This window comes from Pimephales promelas, chromosome 1 (assembly GCF_988280905.1).
Source record: "Pimephales promelas chromosome 1, fPimPro1.hap1.1, whole genome shotgun sequence".
Taxonomy (NCBI): Eukaryota; Metazoa; Chordata; class Actinopteri; order Cypriniformes; family Leuciscidae; genus Pimephales; species Pimephales promelas.
In genome coordinates this window covers 16,469,611-16,493,390 of record NC_142769.1, presented here as the reverse complement: position 1 = coordinate 16,493,390, position 23,780 = coordinate 16,469,611, and the positions used below count along the sequence as shown (strand labels likewise).

Below are 23,780 nucleotides of genomic sequence, written 5' to 3'. Positions count from 1 at the left end.
TGAACACATTGTAACAACTTATGTAATCACAGTTTATAAGGTAATACCAGCACATAATGTAAAAGTGTGAAAAAATGTGTGCAATAGAATAATTATCTTCCAATGTAATACATTTTAGCACAAAATGTCATGATAGATTTAAGGGGGCCAGTTGCAATCTATTATATTAATACAGTGTCTTAAATTCTAGTAGCACTAGCTGTTAGTCAGGCGCAGTCAGTTTTACTTTTCGCTATCAAATTGGGCTAATGTATGTTTTTTTATTTACATGATTTTAAAAAAAAGCTATGAATAGTCTTGTAGGAAAAAAAAAATGGATTTGTAAGATTAATCTTAGCGGTTTATGCTACCGGTTTCATGTCCAGGGTTTAGATTAAGTCAGGATTAAGCTTTAGTTTAATTTGGGCATTTAAGTAGCTCTTATAAATGTGCCTTAGAAAAAAAAAAAAAAACCTTACTGATGTGCATTCTGAGACATAACAATAGCACTGACGTATTTTAAGATATGATGGTGCAAGTTATTTTAGTTAAAACATCTCAAACATGCATTTTAATCTGGGACTAGGCTTTTGCCTTGTCTGTGAAACAACAGTTTAATTAACAATTGTGTGATTAGGACATGCACCGTTATTTTGAGTAACTTTAACTCAGAAATACATTTTAAGATTTATGCTTTAAATAAAAAAGTAGAAAGTTCTACTTTTTATTAATGCAATTGTAAGTTTTTAATCATTGCTGAGATAGTGATTTAAATGGTTGTTATAAAAACTACAAAAATGTCAAATGTATTAATCATTTTAGCTGCTGATATTCACTCAAGAAGTCTTTAAATTACATCTAAAAAAATACTCCAAGAAAAATCTTACAAGAACAGCTAAGATTTATTTTGAATCATTCAATCATTACAGATTAGCTTGATTAGATTTTTTTTCAGTGGCATTGCATGTAGGTTGTAATTTCACATTAAAGGTCCAATATATATATATTTTTTATTTCATTTATCTTTCTTTTTACATCACAAAACATAACTGTTTTAATTTAATTACAATTACAGAATGGTTAGGGAATTATTTGCTTTTATGAAGGTAAAAAATGGCCGGGGGAGTAAATTTCACAAATATGCATATTTAAATGTAAATATGCTGATAGAACACTTATTATTATGTTTTTAAGTAATTCACTTATTGTTATTATTAAATGTTTATGAAATAATATATCACCATTAGTAACATCAGTCTGTTCAATTTGCAGACGGAGCATGAAGAGACTAAACCACAGTGTGATTCCCCCACACTTCTGTGCCCCCCAAACAACACACACACACACACACACACTTATATTATCACTGTTAATGCAAAATGAAATGAAAAATGAAAGAGAAAGGAAGAATCAAGAACTAAATTAGAAGAATTCACAGTAAGTAATATAGTAAATGGTCAAAATGGGGGAAACAAATTAATGGAATCTTAGATTTATTAGGATTAGTGGATAGAAAAAATAGGATTACGTGAGAAATATTGAATTCTCTTTACACACACATAGGTGGCGGTATGCACCAATGAAATTGGTTTGCAACCCACTGTAGTAGAAGAAGAAGAAGCAGTCTCACTTACGTGAGTGACTCTCAGTAAAGTCATTGAGAGTTTCTGTCAAGTACGTTATGCCTCATAGGGAGCCCGACTTTATTTTGTGTCACGAAGCTATGAGTTGTTAAAACTGTGCCGCTTTGTGTGAAATCTCCACTGGACCCATGTCCAAGAGGTAACTGCTGTTCATTTTTTTCTTTCTTCAGTCATAGATTGTTGATTTCACACTTCAAATGATTCAAAAGTTTTTACTGCTGCTGAAATAGAAATGACTTATTATTATAATTATTGTTATTATTATGCTGGCTTGATAAATCTTTTTTAAATAATAGTGTGTACACAACTATACACATTCTAAAAGAAAAACGGTTGTACAGTAGGATATATCATGCATACAGTGTAACCCTCATAATTTTGTATACATTTTGCTATTAGACATTAAAATGACAATTTAATAATATTTAATTGGAATGTTTTTTTAAGCTTTACACTGTGCTTTATATTCCAAAACATTACAATTTTTCCAAACTATTTAACAGTGTGGGTAACTTACCTCTACAACATGATTGATATTACCCTGAGCCATAAATTACATCTCAAACGCTATATGATGATACCATCAGACAGTTACATATGTATAGTTTAGAATAATAGCTTCTGAATAGTAACAATGGCACTTTTGGTATTCATTTAATCGTTTATGACTGTTACTGATATATATATATATATATATATATATATAGAATTTGCATGGTTTCTGTATTGCATGCTGAAGGCCGGAGTAGTGAGAAACTGAGGAAGCATCAATATGAGGTTTTGAAAATCACCCATTGAAATCTTACAGACGGTACCTTGCAACAGAAAAAAATATATCTCTGATCACAACATTAGTAGATCATGTTTAATTTTTGTTGACCTGTTCTCTCTTTTGTTTTGACTGTATATTAAGGATATGGTAGCTCTTTTTACGATGGCCAAAACACTGGCACTGAGGCTGCATTTGTTGAGACATCTGGATGACCAAATCCTTCCATCACTGAAAGCATGCACTGGTAAGCATCTGGTTTCTCCCTGTCTTCGAACCTTCGCTGGCTGCTTTCCTACACGTTCCAACCTCAGTCCAAGGTGTATATGCACCACAGAACGAGACCCACTTTTCCTTGCTGCTGGAACCATTCGCCCTTACCAGGAGCTCCTCACCAGTGGAAGTAATCTGTCATTGTTGCACCACCTTACTTCTGATGAAGACCACACCTTTATGAAACGACTCTCCTCCTGTGCTTCATCTCAGCAAGTTCTACTTCTCTTGCGATCTTACCCTGTCCTCTCAGCTGCAGCAGCAGCATCTATACTTCACAGACTGGCTGACTTGGAGCAGGATGCCACATGTGGTCTTCGGAAACCAGAGATACTGCTATCAGATTTAGCCCTTAATAAACTTTGTCAAAGACTGGAACTTGATTCAGCCGGATTAGAGGATGAAGTCTTGGTTAGAGCTCTCCTGGGCTGTACACGTCTCTACCTTGACCCTCAGAGCCGCCTAATGCAGAGGCTAGTATTCGAATGCCAGAAGAGATTGGATTTGGAACAGTTAAGTGTTGAAGTGCTATGTGGGATATCAAGGGCTTTCTTTGCATTGGAAGGGCCTGACGGTGGGATGGTAAAACAGGCTATGAATCAGCTCCAAAATAAAGAACCAGCTCAATGGAATGAGGCAGAGCTAGTTGCTGTTTACTGCATGCTAGCAAATAGTTTGGGTGAAGATGGAAAATACCTGGAGCTTCTAAATGAAATGAACGCACTGGCACTTCGACAGGCCCAACGAATGGACCCAGTGGCGGTTAGTAAGATTCTAGGTGCTTTAGTCACATTGAGACAGAATCAAGCATTACCACTTGTAATTGCGCTTTGCAAGCAAGCTGTTCATCATGTGCAAAACTTTGCAGATGCAGAACTGACTGTGGTGTTGTCAGCACTTATGCACTATGGACACAGCGACCACTTTCTTGTGGAAGCTCTTGAGCGTCATGTGCCCAAGGTTGCCTTCACCGCTCATGCAGAAACCGTAACCAAGGTGATGCAGTATTTCCAGAGACGGCGCATTCTTTCTCCACCAGTTTTTAACGCTGTGGCTGAGAGTTTTGTGTATCGCGCAGAGGAGTACTCGACGTGGCAGGTGTCACAACAGATAGCTGCCCTGGGAGATTTGGGATATCTGCCACCTAATGCTGGGAGATTGTTCGGAAAGGTGGAGTCTGTTTTGCATGCCCGGTTTTCACAATTTCAGCCCAGAGCCCTTCTAGACCTACTGTATGCCTGTATACTGCTACAGAGGTACCCACTTAACTTTGTCTCAAAAGTCTTCAGTCCTTACTTCATGCAGCAGCTACAGGGTAAGAAGCATGTTCTATACAATACTTGGAATCAATTTTCAGGAATATTCATTTAAATTATTTAACACTTGATCATTAACATGTTTCTGTGCTTGTGCTTACTTTTTTGAATAATATATATTCCATCTCTGCACTTTATAAGGGGAGGGCAATGGGTTGGATCCCATAGTTCTTGCAAAGCTCACTCAGCTCTACATGACTGTAACGCTGGAGTGTCCATTTTATGATGTGAGTAAAACTTTATTTTTCTATCTCACACCAAACATGATGCAAAAAAGCTGAGCAAATCACTAACAAATGGTGCTTTCACACCAAGAGCAAAATTCATCTCTTTCAGGATGAAATAATGTAACTTTTAGTTAGGGGTGGGTTAAATTCTTAAGACAAACGATAACTGGTTACCATGATCACTATGATGATTTTTAAATGATTGCTACAATAAATGAAGTAACTATCTTTCTGCAGAAGTATGGTATGTCCGACTCTGTGCTGTACACTTCAAAAAATGCTTTTCTTTCTCAGTATTTTTGTCTTGTTTTCCATCCAAATATCGCTGCCCCAAAGTTGTGGAATGGTTTATCCTTGGGTGCTTCTCATTTCTTATTTGTGCATCCTCGTTTCCTTTCCTTGTTTCCTTTCCTTGCGTCTCAGCTCCACCCCCTGTAGGACGCGAGGGAAGGAAGCGAGGAAAGGAAAGGAGGACAGAGGAATCGAATAAAAGCTTTTTTATATACATTGGAATACTTGATCACTCGAGCGTCACTCCACAGTGTCATCAGCAGCGCTAAAAGGATGATGTTGAAGTTTGGTTATTTAATAAATTCATAATAAATAATAATAAAGATAGGCTATACTGTTGAAATATCTGAGATGTGTGGGTTATATAAACTGTAAAGGTAAAGTATAAATTAAAATGATTGTGACCGATGTGAAGGGGGAGGAGAATTGACACGTGCGTCACGTTTAGTCAATATAACAGTTCCGCGTAGGATACACCTGTGTATCCTCGCTTATGACTCCTCAGGAAGCCTCCTCACTCCTCGACTCCTCACGGTGCAATTAGAGAATTGAGATGTCCTTCAAGATGGCTGAGCTCGATCGGTTTCCGGGTCATAGGAGGGAGGACGGAGGAGCGAGAAGGCGAGGAGGGATATTGAGAAGCACCCCTTGTCTTCAGATCCTCTACCTCTAGACATGTTTAAAGCCTGTCTTAAAGGGTTAGTTCACCCAAAAATGAAAATTAAGTCATTAATTACTCACCCCCATGCTGTATCAACCCTGTAAGACCTTAGTTAATCTTCAGAACACAAATGAAGATATTTTTGATTAAATTTGAGAGGTGGTGTGGATCACTGCTACATAGGCTCCTAAGGGATTGAAACTTGACGGCCCAGAAAGTCAATGAAGAAAATGTTTAAATATTCCATGTGACTACAGTGGCTCAAGTATAAGTTTATCAAGCGACGAGAATACTTTTTGTGCGAAAAAATAAACAAAAATAACAACTTAATTCGACTACTCCATTTCTTCCTTGTAGGCCTGAGACGAGAGTTCAAGAGATTTCCACGACGCATGCACAAGAATTGCGATCTTCTTCAACTCTACTTCAGTTCAGTTCTTGCGCATGCGTCGTGGAAATCTCTTGAACGCTCGTCTCAGGCCCAGAAGGAAGAAAAGGAGTAGTCGAATAAAGTTGTTATTTTTGTTTTATTTCCGCACAAAAAGTATTCTTTTCGCTTGATAAACTTATAGTTGAGCCACTGTAGTCACATGGAATATATTTAAGCATTTTCTTCATTGACTTTCTGGGCCGTCAAGTTTTGATCCCTTTGGGTGCCTATATAGCAGTGATCCACCTCTCAAATTTAATCAAAAATATGTGTTCCGAAGACGAACGAAGGTCTTACAGGGTTGGGGGTGATTTTCATTTGTAGGTAAACTAACCCTTTAAGGCGTATTTGTTTAGATGCATTTCTATTATTAATTTATTCTCCTTTTCTTAATTTATCTTTTATTTATTTTTTTAATCTCTTTTTATTTGTATTTTATCTTATCACTTTGAAATGTCAAGCACTTTGGTACACTGTGTTTTGTAAGGTGCTTCATAAATACATTTTGATTTGATATTAGACGAATGATTTGGAAAGGATATGAAATGGCAGGCGAATTGGGACTCACGCCAAACAGGTCAGCATTATAAAAGGAGCATAAAGAAAAGTAACATCATTCACAACTTAAGTAGGTTTAAGGAAGTAATTCATGTTCACATAACTACGAAAAGGGCATTTAAACCTAAACCACACATTGGGAAATATAACATAGGTTTATGTCAAGTCAAATCAAGTCACATTTATTTATATAGCACTTTTTTACAATACAGATTGTATCAATGCAGCTTCACAGTGATAACATGAAAATAATACAACACAGATCAATAATATTGTTGAATATTAAATGTCCCCAACTAAGCAAGCCAAAAGCAAGGCAACAGTGGCAAGGAACCAAAACTCCAGGTGATTGAATGAAGAAAAAAACCTTGGGAGAACCCAGGCTAAGTCGGGGGCCAGTTCTGTGATTGTAACAGTGATTACAAAACAAATTGGATTGAAACAATTAAGAGAATTTGTCCATTTCCGTCTGTTTGGAAGTCGAAGTAATCATGCCGGTTTGGAGACGAGATGTTGAGGAACAGTGCCGATGGCTGTCGTGTCGATGAGGCAGGCACTTAAGGATGAGTTGGGATGGGTCCAGGCGGGATAAACAGAGAGACTAATATTAGCATAGACACCATCATTCTTATGATGTACCAAGTACATCAGGATTTACGGGACTTGTTCCCGGTTCCGGCTGATCTAAACTATGCAGCCTAATTTGAATTTAGGAAGACTAAATTTATGTGTATGCTAGGCCAAAGAGATGTGTTTTTAGTCTAGATTTGAAATTACAGATTTTGTCTGCTTCCCGGACAATGTTAGGAAGATTGTTCCAGAGTTTTGGTGCTAAATAGGAAAAGGATCTACCACCAGCAGTCGATTTTGATATTCTAGGTATTATAAACTGGCCGGAGTTTTGAGATCGCAATAGACGTGAAGGACTATAATGCATTAAGAGCTCGGTCAAATACTGCGGAGCTAAACCATTTAGTGCTTTATAAGTAATCAGCAATATTTTAAAATTTATACGATGTTTAATAGGCAGCCAATGCAGGGTTGACAGAACCGGGCTAAAATGGTCATACTTCCTGGTTCTGGTAAGAACTCGAGGGGCTGCATTTTGGACAAGCTGAAGTTTGATTAATAAGCGTGCAGGGCAATCACCCAGTAGACCATTACAATAATCTAGCCTTGATGTCATGAACACATGAACTAATTGTTCCACATTTGTCAATGAGAGCATATGGCGTAATTTAGATATATTTTTAAGATGGAAAATGCAGTTCTACAGAGACGCATGACTTTCAAATGAGAGATTAGTATCAAAGAGCACACCCAGGTTCTTAACCGACAACTTAACAGAGCAGCCATCAAGTGTTAGACAGTATTCTAGGCTGTTACGTGTGGAAGTTTTTTGTCCAGTAATTAAAATCTTGTTTTTTTCAGACTTTAGTTGTAGGAAATTACTAGTCATCCAATTTTTTTTTTATATCAGCTATGCAATTCCCTTAATTTTGTGAGTTGGTAAGTTTCGTTAGGTTTTGAAGAAATATACAGCTGGGTATCATGAGCATAACAGTGAAAGCTAATTCCATATTTCCTAATGATATCTCCTAATGGTAGCATGTACAGAGTGAATAGCAGGGGTCCTAGTACTGAGCCTTGTGGTACGCCATACTGAACTTGTGATCAATAAGACATCTCTTCATTTACTGCTACAAACTGATAACGGTCAGATAAGTACATGTATGAATGTATGTAGAGATGTGCGTATGTATATGCGTACATTTGTTTGCGTATATGTATGGGTGAGAGAGTGTATGTATATATATATATATATATATGGCCTGTGTATGCTCTTTATGTTTTTTAGGCTTATATTGATCCTGATATGTCCTGTTCATATTTTATTATATTACTACTGTACTTATTAAATGTATTTTTTACTGACTTTTGCATTTTAGGCAGCCTACTAAGACCTGGCTAGGGACAGCAGATGAAAACTAGCACGCGTAGCTAACTCTGGCTTGTTTACAACATGTATTGTTGTTGATTAATGAGCATTGTCCCTATCAAATAAAAATGAAATGAAATGAAGTATGATTTAAACCATGCTAAATGTAGTTCCATTTGTGATATTTGTTTAATAGAGGAGACAGTGGACTATGTTTTGATGGTATGTACAGTAGACTGATGCAAAATGAAAGAGAAAGGATGAATCAAGAACTGCAATCTTTAGGATAGAAGAATTCACAATAAGTAATATACTGAATGATGGTCAAAACGCCAAATTAAAGCAATCATGAGATTTATTGGGATTAGTGGATAATAGGATATATGGACTACGTGAGAAATATTGCACTCATTCTCTTTACACAATGAATTTGGTTTGCTTCAGAAGAAGCAATCTCACTCATGTACCTCTTACATGAGTGACTCTCAGTAATGTCACTGAGAGTTTCTGTAAAGTATGTTTTGCATTATAGGGAGCCTGAATTTATTTTGTGTCACTAAGCTATGAATAGTTAAAAGTGTGCTGCTTTGTGTGAAATCTGCTAAAATACTACATAAGAAAAGCATTTTTTGCAGTGCAAGCCGATCCAAAATATTTTCTTTAAAGTTACCCTGTGCTGAGTATTTTCTCTAAGACAGTCTCAAAAACGCGGTTTGAAATTGCTGGTGTTTCTGACGTCAGAAACTACCTTCTCGTAGGCATGTTGACGGTTACCTTTAAATCAGGTAGATTTAGCAGTATAGCGGGTTTATGATGTATATTTCGATGTTGTGATGAACTATATGCCTTTCTCCACTGACGTTCTTCTGAGTTGTTCAAATCCTTTCTAAATGGTTGTTAGAAGGCAGCTGTGTGACTCTGAGATGGCGAACGGGAACATGGTTTGTGTAACATTAGCAACACATGATTCGCCTTTTGCTTATCAAACAGCTAATAATATTTAATCATCATCATCATTTTATTAGAGGATAACCCCTTGAGATGGAACATCTCATTTTCAAAAATGGTGTTTGGACCTATAAATACATCATAATTATTATAATCAGTGATTATTTTGATTATAGGTGTGTTATGACTCAATGCATAATGAAATATAATAATTTATATTTACCAAACACTCATTTATGTTGCTTATTTATTCAGAACCAACCATGCTCATTTCCTACACTTACCTGCAGGGTCCGCGACTTTCGCCAAAGTTTCGTGTGAAGTCATTTTTGGCGTCTGGACAGTCTTTGGAAACTCACGTTGAACCTCAATTCTACAGTGCTGTGAAGTCTGGCCTAGTGGATCTGCTGGGAGCTCGATCTTACTTTGCTTCCAGAGTACTTACACCATACTGCTATACGCTAGGTAAAGATTATACACCCAGTCGACTGTGACCCTGAAAATTGTACGGCTGTCAAATTCTTACACTTACACATTTCTGTGGTTGCGTGTATGCCAAATATTTTCTTGTTTATATATCTGCAGACATTGAGATAAAACTAGATGAAGAAGGGTATGTCCTGCCTGCCTCCCATTCAGAAGAAATCCATAAGAGGTAATGCATGTCCTGCTCTTTGCAAAACCAAGGCACTGATGTTTAGTGGTCTGTACGATCATATCCATACTCTGAGGTCAACATTAATTTGTGTATTTTCAGAATTGCTCTCTGTATTGATGGGTCAAAGCGCTTTGCAGCTAATGCAGAGAAACTATTAGGCAAGGAAGCCATCAAGCAGCGTCATCTGAGGATTCTGGGATATGAAGTTGTTCAGGTAAAACCAACATATTTTCTCTTGCCTTTTTATTTACAGGCTGTCTGTTTCACTAAATTGTTAGTTACCTTGCCTTCATAAGTGTATTTGCATAGATTATATTAAAATATCTAAAATTGAATTTTAAAGGAACGTTCACCCCACAAAAAAACTTTGGTCATTTAACTCATGATATTCTTTCTTCTATGAAACACAAGAGACAGTTGTGGTCATAACTTTACATGCACCTTGCAGAATCTGCAAGTACACTGAAACACACTAGGCAGTAAATAAGTAGCTTTAACAAAATAAAAGGGATTATAAAATTGCCTTTTTTTAGTGCTATCCTGAATAAGCTTTCACACAGATGTTTAGAGACATATTTTCGTTATCCGGATAATCTTGCGCATTCTTTGGTTTTCCAGGATCTTCTGCACATTTGAACCTTTCCAGCTGAGACTATATGATTTTTAGATCTATATTTTAATGATTAGGACAATTACAAAAGGGCACATCAATCATTGATGCATACTTTTTTGATGTTTTTATTTATTTTTTTACCTAATTTATTTGAACTTTTTATTTTAATTTAGCAATGCCTTTCAGAAGCTACATATGAAGAGTTCAGATGCAAAAGCCTCTAAGTGCCATTTGAAATTTTGTTCTAGAATGACCATTTTTAACAAGCTTGTGCATTTAAGTTCAGTAATTTCACTTAAATGACAATTAATAGGTAATCTTCATTGCCATTTAAGTGAAATTACTGAACTTAAATATACAAGCTTGATAAAAATGATCATTTTAGAAGAAAATTTCAAATGGCACTTAGAGGCTTTTGCAACTGAACTCTTCATATAATCTCAGAACAATTTCCCAGAAGACAAAATGAGGACACTTTACTCTTCTTGAGCATCAGTGAATGATTCACCCATCACCCTTTGTAATAGCTGTGTATGAATTATACTCTGTGTGAAACTACAGCCACTGAAAAATAGTGTTCTAGTATGCAGAAGAAACCAAAAAATGGTCTCATGAACAACTATCTACATTTTTTCAGATTGTGCAAAGTGTATGTAAACTTACAAATATACTGTGGTTTGACAATGCAATAGAAACACCTGGTTTTAGAGTAGACCAAAATAATTGATCAGTATGGTGTAGGACCTCCTTTTGCGGCCAATACAGCATCAGTTCATCTTGGCAGTGACGGATACAAGTGATGCTGGTGGAGGAAAACGTTTTCTGACTTGCTCCTGCAAAATAACCCAAAGTGGCTGAAAAAGCTTTAGATCTGTTGACTTTGCAGGCTATGAGAGATGTTCAACTTCACTGTAATGTTCATCAAACCATTCTGTCACAAGTCTTGCTGTGTGTATTGGAGCATTGTCATGCTGATACACGGCACCTGGTTCAGGGTACAATGTTTGAACCATTAGGTGTGCATGGTCCTCCAGAAGGGTATGGTAGTCCTTAGCAGTGACAGTCAAGCTCATCAAGCCCAGTGGGGAATGCCGTGATATGATATTGAAGCCCAAACCATCACTGATCCTCCCCGTGCTTAACACCTGGACTGCTGCTGCTCCCAGTGAAGGCAAATGTTCTTGACCCTTAAAGGTCCCCTGACATGGGGTTATTTTATTATTTTTCCTGGGTTGTCCTTATAATGTTAGTGTGTTTTTTTTAGATAAAAATAGTCATAATTTAGAAATAAAAAGCATTTTCCCTTGCCTGATTTTAGCCTCTGGTTTGAAAGCTCTGTTTGAACGGGCGTGTCTGCTGTGGGATTCAGTGTAACCGCCCACTGCTGTGATTGGCTGACATGCTTGCATTTGAAATGTATGTATTACATGTGAAACTCTCTCAAATACTTTTACTACAGCTATTATACGTTACTATTACAGCTATCAAGATTAACGAATTGTGAGAAGATTTTAAAGTATTTAGATCAATTCCCATCACATAAAATGTTGCCATGATGAGCATTGAGCAAGCAGATGACAGTCTGTTAATCGCGAGAATGAAGATCTTATCATTGTAACGCAGTTTCTGCACTTTCTCTAATGCTTTCACCAATGCAAACACGATGATGCACGTACAGTACGAGCCTCGTTGTGCAGTGTAACATGCGTCATTAATTTCATAACGAGTTGTCCAGATAAACTCGCGCTGTGTGGAAAGATTGTTCTTTGGTCGCTTTCTGTATAATTTGATTACATTTTAAATAAGATTATTTTCATCGTACTAAAAGAAACAACGTGAAGTTGCCATTTTAGTCACTGGCTTGACTTACTGATGCATAAATAGTATTGAACAATTTTGAGAGAAAGATTACCTGTCTGAACTTGAACTTGAGGCTTTCTTACACATCAGAAATTGTTGCTGGGTAGCTCGATCGATTTATTTTCAGACTTTCATCGAGGCCAGCTCAGTATTGGCCCAAGTTTGACCTTACGAAACTTTGGGAAGTTGTGTCGGCGCATTTCCAGAGAAAATAAAATTAACCCATTGTTTCTTCAGAGACTCGGATGAAGGAACTAAAAAATACTTTTGTGTTCATTTGAACACTCTCAAGGAAAAACTCAAATTGCGCTTGCGTTCGTACTTCCTAGCTCATTTTTTCATGGGCGGGCAAAGCAGAGAAGGGGAGGTAACCTTTCCTCCGTATGACGTCATAGGGAGGAGATTCAAGATCAGCTCGTATGAGCTTTCATTTTCTCAAAGGCAGAGAAAGATAGCCAAAGCTCGGTTTACACCGATTGAAATTTCTAGCCACCGGGGGACCACATACAGGCTAGGGGAACTCATATTAATGGTAAAAAACCTCAGAAAGTGAAAATTTCATGTCGGGGGACCTTTAAGAAACTTTATTTTAATGCTATCACATAAAAAATCTGCTTCACAGGTCAAATTTAAATAATTGCTCATTAGAACATTGAAAGACAAATGTTAAAGCCTGTACAAATACTAGAAATTGTGAAATAATGTAACAAACCGTACACATTTCATTTCTCTTTACTTTAATTTCGTATCGGTTGGCTGCAATCTTATGAAATTCCAGAAAGTTTTTTGTCAGATGTGTGATGTGCTTTTTTTAAAATAAAGCCATTACATTTGCTGTTGTCCTTTTCCCAATGATCACATGAATATCAGATCTCAATCTCATGTAATCTCAGACAACTTAATCCAGATATTTTCATCAAATCCGCAAATTCGTTTGAAGAACCAAAGTAGCAAGAGATCAGTTTTTACGATTAGAAGATATGGTATCTGTCAAATCATCTCTGATGTATTAAGTGAGGTATGAAGAATGGACCCAAGGTCACAGATGAGCCAGCAAGATGCGCACCAACAATTTTTCTTTTGAACTCTGTCCATTATGTTGTGGATGGCAATATTTTATGTACAGCTGTGCTTTTGCTCTGCTAATTCAAACCTCTACCTCTGCTCTTACTAATGGTATGTAAAATCAGTGAAGTTCAGCCACCAGGCCACGCATATGAGTGAAACCTCCAACACTATAACAGAACAGTGTTTGTTTCATTGTCTAACCCATATTTTATTTTATTTTTTAAAATGTCTCTCTCTTTTTTTTTTTTTTTACATTCGATGGGATACAAAAGTTTCAAGCTCTGAACAAGGATATTAAGGGTAGTGTAAAAGCAATCCATTCAACTCCAGTGGTTTAATCCAAGCCTTCTGAAGTCTTAAAAATGTATAACACCAAAGGGCGAGGAAAATGTATTTTTGTTTTTGAGATAACTAAATCCTAATCGTATATTCTTACTTGGGCTTAACTTGCACTAGTTTGGAGTTTTGTTTTGTCCTAAAATGGTCTTTTTTTTTTCTTCAATGGTCTCTAGGTTCCATACTATGAGTTTGAAAAACTCAAGAATAAAGAGGTTGTGGAATATCTGCACAAGAAGATCTTTCCTAACAGCTACAGACTCAGCTGGTGACACCTGGATCACTAAATGCATATTGAATTCCTATTTCGAAAAGCAGTAGATTTATTAGGTATATAAATGTTTACTTTTGTATACTGATTTTTTCTTTTAGTTCTTTATGTTTGATTCTATGTTAATTCCCATAATAAAAGGAGTTTTGTCTACAGTATTATTGTTTCTCACTAAATGAAATGGGCATATTCTTTCCTGAGTCAGTTCCCATTTCTATTTTCTCTATTCTCATGCTGGCATGATTTTGATTCGTCACCAGTGTTGAACCACTGGCATTGCAGAAGTGCACAAAACAACAGACTGCACATTCAACTCTCAAACGTTGCCATATAATAATTTCTTTATATTTGCTTTGTATAAGAAAGTGTATTGCCGTACAAAGTATGAACTGATCAACTCCTTTAGAAAATAAATCATAGCAATAGAATCTACACAGAAGAAAATACCACATACATTAAAAAAAAAATAACCCCAATGATTAATGGTGAAAGCTATCATGGATTGATTCTTTACGGAGCATTAAAAGGTTATAATCTTGAGTAGATCCAGATGATGTGTCTAGATATTTGTCCAAGTCATTTGAGAGTTTAGAATTGTGCAACTTTGTTCCATTATGTAGCTGGAATCTGAGGTAGGCCAAACTCGTCCACCAGTACTCCATCCTGTGTGCAAACAGCAGAATACACAAATCAATTAAAAATAATTTCTTCATTGTGGAGACATCCACTGTTACACATAAGCAAAATAACAGGTAAATAAAAATGCAGTGTTTAGAATGAAATACTAATGTGTTGCCATTTCAAACAATCTTTTCCAGTGTATTTATCAATTGTGTACCTTTTGTTTATTACTGAAATGGTAAGAATATTTCACAGCATGTTTCAGATGATAAAAAATGTGACCTATTCCAGAAAACACAAGGTGTTTTAGTGTGGCTCTTTAAAAGCATGTATACCCGGTTAGCGGTTCTGTCTCCTGGCACTCCCTCTGGTATAGATGGAGCAGAAGAAGCCTCGTCCAGATAGGAATTGTCATCGTCCATAAGGAGTTCGTCACCAAGTGCATCCAGCTCTTATGGTACAAACAAATACTCACAGATGTAAAACCAACATTATTATGTTTTATAGTGAAAAAAGTAAATATATATTTATTAGAAAGAGACCAAAAATCATTACATTTAATGTTTTAATGTTTGAACATGCTAAATGAACAAACTACCTCAATGCCTGTTTTAACTAACCTGCCTCCAGGTCATCTTCATCGATGTCTGGTGTCCCGTAGCTGCGACTAAGAGCTTCTTGTATTTCACTTGCATCTTCCATCATGTCCTCCATCTGGTCTTGCAGATCCTGCAGCATGAACAGCAAAACTTTTTTTTATACGTGCATTAAATTACTATTTTACTATTTTAGTGAAGGGACAAAAGGACTCTTACCTCTATCTGATCAATTTTAATATTCTTGTATGCTTTTTTCATTTCTTTGGCACCAACTTTCATTGCATCCACCTGTTAAAAAATAAATAAAAATCATGCATAAATACAAAAAGGTAGGCTTGCAGCATTTGCTAATGTTGAAAAACATAAAAGGAAAGAAGTTGTTAATTTTTTATGTTTTAATTTTATTCTTATGAATGCATTCTTACAGTGGTCTTGGTGTCCTTTAGTGTCTGGATGGTGTAGTTTGCTTGTTCCATGTTAAATGACTGCTGCGCCAACTGATCTCTCTGCCCTTCATACCTGGAAATACAACAATTTCCCTCAGTGTCTAAGTTTCAAATCCACCATAACTAACATTCATAGCAGTCAGATTGAAACGGATTTCCATTTCATGTGATTGTTTTGCCGTTCACACACATGCTTAATCTGATCGGATTTCAATCAGATATGAACAAAAATTGGATTTGGACAGACAGTTTGAACAAAGCCTTTAAAGCAAGGTGGAAAAGGGGGGAAAACTCCAGCGTCCCCCCCCAAAGGTGATAATAGTAGGAACCAGGTGGAACCTTAACTGGTGTGAAAATTTCCTCAACGTTACGTCACATCCCTATTTTTGGATACATAATCATGATACAGACCAATTAGGTTTCCTTTAATCATTTTTTTAAATTTATTTTTTCTTAAACCCAAAGCGCTATATTAAAATAAATAAAAACAACAATGGCAATGCAACAATAAGAGAAAAACAGCCTTAAATAAATGCGTCTAAATCAGCTTACGTGAAGGCTGATGAAGTAAAAGAGAATTAGAAGAACGGAGAGAACGTGATGGAGTATAAGGGCTAATCAGATCACAAAAGTACTCTGGTGCAGTCGCATGTAGCCCCTTGTATGTTAGTATAAGAGTTTTGAAATCAATCATCTCACATTTATGGGAAGCCAGTGCAACTGTGAAAGCACCAGTGTGATGTGTTCACGAGGAGAAGTACGAGTAGCCTGCTCAGAGATTTAGCTGGAAGGCCAGAGAACAAGGCATTACAATAATCTAACCTAGTTGTAATAAAGGCATGTATAAGCCTCTCTGTGTCTGCAAAAGAAAGAAAAGGTCTAAGTCGAGCAACGTTTCTCAGGTAGTAAAAGGACGTTTTAGAGATGTTTTTTTTTATATGTGCTTCAAATGTTACCTCTGGATCAAAAATCACACCAAGATTCCTCACCTGTAAAATTGGAGTTACCAAACTGGAGTCAACAATCAGACTAATCTGCTCAGCTTTACGAGTAGCCGCCACTGTCCCAATCTGGATCAAATCAGTTATGGAGCCGTTCAGCTTCAGGAAGTTATTCTGCATCCATAAACTGATCTCTGCTAGACAACTACGCAATGCTAGAGCAAAATCTGTGTATCATCTGCGTAGCAGTGATACCAAAGACCATGTTTACTGATGATCTGCCCAAGTGGAAGCATGTGAATGTTAAATAAAATTGGACCCAGCACTGAGGCAACTAAATACTGCTCCAGAAACACCCAGCCAATTTTCCAGCCTATCTAGCAGAAGAGAGTGACATATAGTATCAAAAGCAGCACTGAGGTCTAATAAAACCAAAATACGGCATGCACCTGAATCTGCCACAATAAGTAAATTATTTACAACCCCCACTAGAGTTGACTCAGTACTATGGCCCTTTCTGAACTCAGATTGAAAAGGTTCAAAAAGACTATTCAGTGATAGGTGATGACTTAACTGAAAAGCCACAACACACAAAAGGTTAGAAATTGGCCTGTAATTAGACAAATCAAAAACATCACAGCCAGGCTTCATAGGGACGCATTCAGTCCTATTTAACGAATCGTAATGGCAGCTGTTTTTAATTCTGGAATTAGTTCCAGAACTCAATGATAAATTCACAATAAAAGTCACATGAGGGGAGATTGATGCAAGGCAGTTCATAATAACTAAACAGGGTGCCAGATCTAAAATACTGGTAGTTGAGTTCATGGACTTAACTATACTCATAATAAAATCGACTCCAACCATATCAAAGTTCGAAAAGGTAGTGGTCGCGAAAATTTTTGGGTAAGCTTTGTGGGAAGCGAAAATGGGTCCGGTGTTGCAGTGGTTTCCGTCATACTTAATAGGAGATTATGTGGTCCACCTTGGACATTTCTCCTCTGGAATTCTGGTGTTCACCAGGGCTCAATTCTCGGCAGTGTACTATTTAGTCTTTATATCCTTCCTTTGGGATATATTTTAATCACCTTTATGCTGACGACACCTACATTTATCTGGATGTATCTGGTTTAGTTTGTTTAAAACAAACAAACTAAATTTAACACACAAATTCAAAACTACCAGAACAGAATCTCTACAAATGCTTATCTTTGATTCAACAGTAACCACAATTTCAACTTTCTAGAGCAGGGGTCGGCAACCCTTCTGAAATGAATTTTCTGAGTTAATCACTTTCATAAGTTTCCCCTGTTCTACCACAATGATCTGTAATATGTTTTACAGTCATGGTCAGAAATATGATCAAATAAAATATGATCAAAACTGGCTGTAAAAAAAAAACAAATCTGCATTGTTTATCCTTTTGATCTTTCATTCAAAATCACATCACAAATCACATTATGAAATAAAAAAATTTTCTCCAAAACACGTTGGCCACAATTATTTGTACCCCTAGAATATTTTACGAGTAAAATATCTCTGAAGGATATTCCCATTAAAATTGACCTTTTTAGCACAACAGGGTGACTAACATGAAATTGTCCAGCCATGACTTCTTGTTTCACAAGAGTTTAAATATGAGGAAACAAAGGCCAAATCTCCTTAATCATCCATGAGTAAAACCAAAGAATATAGTTCTGATGTGCAGCAAAAGATTGTTGACCATCACAAAATAGAAAGTGGCTGTAAGAAAACAGCTAAAGAATTGAAAATCCCCATTTCGAACATCAGGACAATAATTAAGAAATTCCAAACAACTACAGATGTTACGAATCTGCCAGAAAGAGGATGTGTGTCTATATTGTCTTAATAGACGTTGAGGATGAAAGTTTGAGTGGCCAAAGACTCTTCAAGGATCACAGATGGAGAATTGCAGAGATTACTTGAGGGATTTCTTAAGGGTCAGGAAGCCAAAAAAATAAAAAATCAACATCACCACATGTTTGGGAAGGTTTCAAGAAAAATCCTCCTCGCTCATCTAAGAACAAACTCCAGCAAATTCAGGTGTCAGACATGACTGGATCTTCAAACGGCACAGGCTTCTGTGGTCAGATGAAACTTAAAAAATAGCTTTTTGGCAGCAAACACACTAGATGGGTTTGGTGCACACAAGGATAAAAAGTACCCCATGTGTACAATTTAATATACCGTTGGATCTTTAATGTTGTGGGCATATTTTTTCTGCTGGAGGTCCTGGACTTCTCGTTCAGATACATGGCATTGTGGATTCTATCAAATATCTACAGATAAAAATTCAAAACCTGACGCCTTCTGCTAGAAATCTTATAATGGGCTGTGGTTGGATCTTCCAACATGACAATGATCCAAAACAAACATCAAAATCAACACAAAAATTAGTTACGGAGCACAAAATGAAGCTTCAGCCATGATCGTCCTAGTGTCCTGAGTGGAGTGAACTGAAGAAATGAAGCACCAATATGGATCTGGGAATCTGAAGGATCTGGAGAGTCTGTATGGAGCAATGGTCTCTGATCTCTTGTCAGGCGTTCTCCAAACTTATCAGGCATTATAGGAAAAGACTCAGAGCTGGAATCTTGGCAAAGGAGATTGCAAAACGTATTTAATAAAAGGGTCCCAATAATTGTGGCGAATGTATTTTGGAGAAAAACATTTATTTTATAATGTGATTCCCCCCCCCCCCCCCCCACACTTTCAATTCTTTTACTTCAATGAAAGGTTAGAGTTTTGCCATTTTTTCAATGAAAGATCAAAAGGATAAACAATGCAGATTTATTTTTTACATCCAGTTTTGATTATATTTACCAGGGTTGACATTAATTCTGACCATGACAGTAGTTCTGTTGGAAGTCTATTAGAATCATGTGTTCCTCTAAAAACAAAAGATAACTAGCCAAAGGTACCTTTTCCTCAATGGTATATTACAATCAACTGTTTTACCAGCTCTAGTGTACAGTCCTGTTATTTGATATATAATCCTTGAAATCCATTTAGAGCAAAACCATTTAAAATCTTGAAAACTAGTATTAAATCATAGCATGGGAAAACCCAGACAACTTCTGGCAAATTTAGATTTGCTCTGAAAGTTAGTCTGGCAAAGAGCTCATTCAAGCCCATTTCCAATCCGTCGAAATCGCGGCACCAATCAGAAACGTTGGGGCGGGCTTTACACGATGATGACAACGCTGGGATTTTGAAGCAGATTTTGTAGCCTACATTACAAAGATGGATGTCACCGTAGGACATCACTAGTTCGAATCAGCTATCTACGACAAATGCGTACAAACATTTTGGACCTGAATTTGTATATTTACCAGGTGGTTTCAGGGAGTGGTTTCATAGAATCACGATGTGAACCAGTCGTTCAAATGACAGAGGAGAAAGAGGCTTACAGTAAAGGTGAAATTTATGAAAAATAAGACTTTTTAAAAAAAAAAACCCACACAAATACATGTTATATTGCACCCCATAAACAAAATCATGCAATGAAAAAAAGCAGTAAACCACCCCTTTAAAACATGTATAAAGTAAACAAATGTTTCAAACAGATTAAATTGCAAAAGAACTGTAAAGAACAATATTTAACACTTTACAAAGAGGTCCTGTTAGTTAACATTTGTTAATGCATTAACTAAGAATAAGCAATACATTTGATACAATAGTTGTTATTCTTTAGTTAATACGTAAAAATACAACTGTCCATTCTTAATTAATTTTATCTCAGGTCCAGACCTAAACAACATTAAATTAATAACTTTTGGTTTTAATAATGTATTAGTAAATGTTGAAATTAACTTTACCTCAAGTTAATATTAGAAGTATTTTTCATTGTTCATGTTAACTAATGGTTAACAAATGGAACCTTATTGTAAAGTGCTACTTAACAATAATAAGGAATATTTTCAATCAAAATTTAGGGCATGTTTTAGTCCTGATTAATAAGTAAAAATGTTTAACTGCAAAGAAATGTTTGAAAACAAATAACTTAATAATTATTTAAGTGGATGACAACAGGATTAATACAAGGGCACTTACATTCTCTTCTGTTTGAGGACTCGCATGGCTTTCTGTTTCACCATGTTCTAGAAAAGAAGCAGAGAAATAGACTACATGATTTCTTTCAATGTCCTGCGTGCACTGTCAGGGCAGATCTTCATACACTGAGTGCTGTGTGTCGCTTTGTTGACAACACATATGGCTGAACATTGATTTTTGGTTGTTTTTTTAAGTAGAAAAATATTTCTTAAGTAAGATAATTGACATCAGACATTTGCAGATATTTAAAACTAGCATATAAAAACATCTCACCAGGTCTGAACAATGCCAAACACCATTGGTGCTTGTGTCTCAGAAAATTGTGACACCTGGCTTGAATATGTGCAAGTATGAATGGAACTTGAGCTATAGAAAAATTAATGATTTTTAGCAAATAACATCTGAAATTTCAATCTGTTCCTCACACTAAGTGCACACACATATATATATATATATATATATATATATATATATATATACAGTATATATATATAGCAACAAAATCATATGGATTTAAAATACTTGATCTTAAGTTATATGGAGATTAAATGCTGTTATTTTATAGTAAATGAAACAGTAAAGGAATTGTTCACTTAATTTTATTCTATCTAAACAGAAATCTATAATTCCACTTGGGTAAAGTCTAAGTCGAATTTTACCTTTGATGGGCCATCCTTCATTTTCTTCATCTGATCTTTGTATTTCATCAGTTCAGCATCAAGTCTGGCTATCTTCTTGTCAATGGACTCTGCCCGCGAGTCGACCTAGAATTTAGCAAGCCAAAGAAAGACATTATATAGTATATAACATACATGTATAATTAACTCAGAAAATTAGAGGATACCAGCCATAATATTAAATGTAGAATAACATGGCATCCAGTGATAGGTCAGAAACCAACAGGACTGGTTCTCTCTCACACACACACACACACACACACAAACACACACACACACACACAAACACAAACACACACCTACACAAGACTTTTGCCACCACAACTTTCAGTACATATGTTGTGTATTTCAAAACACCAACCATGTCAACAACTGTAAAAACAACATCAGAAATGGATCATGTGATGTTTACCTATTATGGACAGCGTCTGTTTTACAACATGACACAGCAAAACATATTTCAATCACTCAAAACAAATAACATATTTAAATGTACAGGCATAATACTATGAATAAATACAATTCAGTGAAATATTTAAGCAAAAATGAAGCCATTTCAGCGTTCAGGACAAACAAAGTTCTTTTGTTTCCTAGTCTCAAAAGTTAAACAGAACAAACACATACACCTGATATACAGTCCGTGAGGTTCGGTGGTGGTCCTTTTGGTTTCCCTCGTCCGAAGATACGATTCATCCCGACACTATGTTAAACAAATAGGCTTAATTAAAAAAGAAGAAAACTGTATATCTTGTAGATCTTGCTTCGCCCGACAACAAAAGGGAACCCGGAAGTACTGACGTGATCATTACGTCAAGGGGTGTGTTAAAGACGCCTCTTTAGCGACATTTTTTTTTATTATTATAATTAATAATATATTAATGCTACAAACAATAATAATACAATTATAAATATTCAATTAAAAATATAATAAACCACATAAAGAGTACAATACAATAATAAGTGCCTAGCCCTTTATCTATTTTTTTTTTTGAGTCAACAATAGGGGGATACCGTACATTCATAAATAACACTTGAGTCCTTAAACAATTAAATAAAAAAAATTGCATCTTGCATCAAAAATCAAGTATCTTTTTCTATCACGTATCTCATTAGCGACCGTTTCTATGGGCCCGATAAGTTCTCGCCCGAAGAACCATAGAAATATACACTAGACGTCACCTTGGCTACGGCAGTTCATTGGAACGAATGCGTCAATAGAGCCGCCATCTTGAAACAGGGGAGCCCCTCCACTTTGTCTATGCCAGAGGCGAAACTCTGGTGCTTTTTTGTGATCAGCCACTAGGTGGCGCTCATAGGTGCCACTTCGGTAGCGCGGCTGCAATTTTGGGGTGAAAATTCCAACTGGAGCCACTGGACAACGGCACAAATAACAGTTTTTTTAGGTAGTTTTTTTGTTGCATTAGTGAGTTTTACCATTTTATGCAACTTTACTACTATTATTAGTTACCAACTCCACTAGGCCTGAAATATGTATTAATCCCCTGGATCATGCTACAAACATGATGATCTTATAGAACATGAATGATGCATTTTTGTGTCCGTTATCCTATAATTGCCACTTTGGAAAGTGGCTGTTTTTTGTTTTGTTTTTTGTTTGACATAGTCTTGCTTTAACGGTCATTAATATAAGATAATACTGCAAAAAAAAAAAAAAAAAAAGTAGTTTACTGTAAAGCTGTTCTATTGCTGTCCAACATTTACATTTGAGTACAATTACATTTATTTATTTTATTTTTTTATTTATTTCATTTAATTGATAACTTATTTTTGTAACATGTACCTCCTGCTGGAAATGGTCTAACGTTATAACTTTATGAACTGATATCACTTTATTCTTACCTGTCACAATTAATGTGGAGAGTAATGATACAATTAATTAATTAAATCCTTGAACTTCCCTGTCTCAAGTTTTATGTGGGGGGAAAAGCCTGGTTAAATAGCAACTTCTTTTTAACTGCTATAACGTTAACTTTTGTGAGTAAAAATAATCACATAATTATCTCAACCTAAAAATGACCTCTGCACTTATATGTATATATGTGACTGCCGAGTCGCTTTCACCCCAAAATGGCGGATGCATAGGGCTGCTGGGTGCTGGTGTTGCAATGGAACGTTCTATTGGCTTTTTTTCACTTCTTTGCCCGTTCGAAGGTGTGTCTGTGACTCCGCATTCTACACAGGATCAACGTCGTTCGATGTCACCGCCATATTGGACCGGGCAACTTGCTATAACTCTCAGAGGTGGACTGAAGGTCTATGATGTACCAGAGAATGTCTAATTGACGGGCTCTGGTTGTACAGTAGGTTCAGTCTATAGACCTTATGCACCAGAGAAACCTGGGCGCAGATCTTTAGAATATTGTCTTTGAACTTCCGTTTTTGCGGTCGCTCTGTACCTCTATGGTATCGCATTCGAGGAGTAATTAGCTGGTGAAGTGGATTTACTTATTGTAGAGTTAACAAAAGTTATCATGAGCATTGTAATGTTTATCATAAGCATTGTAAAGCAGATGTCTTAACAGATGTCGACCGTTTTTTACAAGCAGTTCATTCAAACCTAT

At 36.3% G+C, this 23,780-nt stretch overlaps 2 protein-coding genes across 2 annotated transcripts; one reads left to right on the top strand and one right to left on the bottom strand.

Moving 5' to 3' along the window:
• The first annotated feature begins 1,598 nt into the window (after positions 1-1,598).
• fastkd3 (FASTK mitochondrial RNA regulator 3) lies at positions 1,599-14,310 on the top strand. Its single transcript, XM_039669333.2, has 7 exons — positions 1,599-1,761; positions 2,536-3,979; positions 4,122-4,207; positions 9,325-9,499; positions 9,620-9,689; positions 9,792-9,906; positions 13,746-14,310. Exons 2-7 carry the CDS (start codon positions 2,539-2,541, stop codon positions 13,839-13,841), a joined length of 1,983 nt encoding a protein of 660 aa, XP_039525267.2. The 5' UTR covers positions 1,599-1,761; positions 2,536-2,538; the 3' UTR covers positions 13,842-14,310.
• Positions 14,164-22,002, bottom strand: chmp5b (charged multivesicular body protein 5b). Its single transcript, XM_039669334.2, has 8 exons — positions 21,823-22,002; positions 21,181-21,285; positions 20,522-20,568; positions 15,486-15,579; positions 15,277-15,348; positions 15,082-15,190; positions 14,797-14,912; positions 14,164-14,503 (listed from the first exon to the last, which is right to left on the bottom strand). The coding sequence occupies exons 1-8, from the start codon at positions 21,889-21,891 to the stop codon at positions 14,453-14,455; spliced, it is 663 nt and encodes a 220-aa protein (XP_039525268.1). The 5' UTR covers positions 21,892-22,002; the 3' UTR covers positions 14,164-14,452.
• Positions 22,003-23,780: the final 1,778 nt, after the last annotated feature.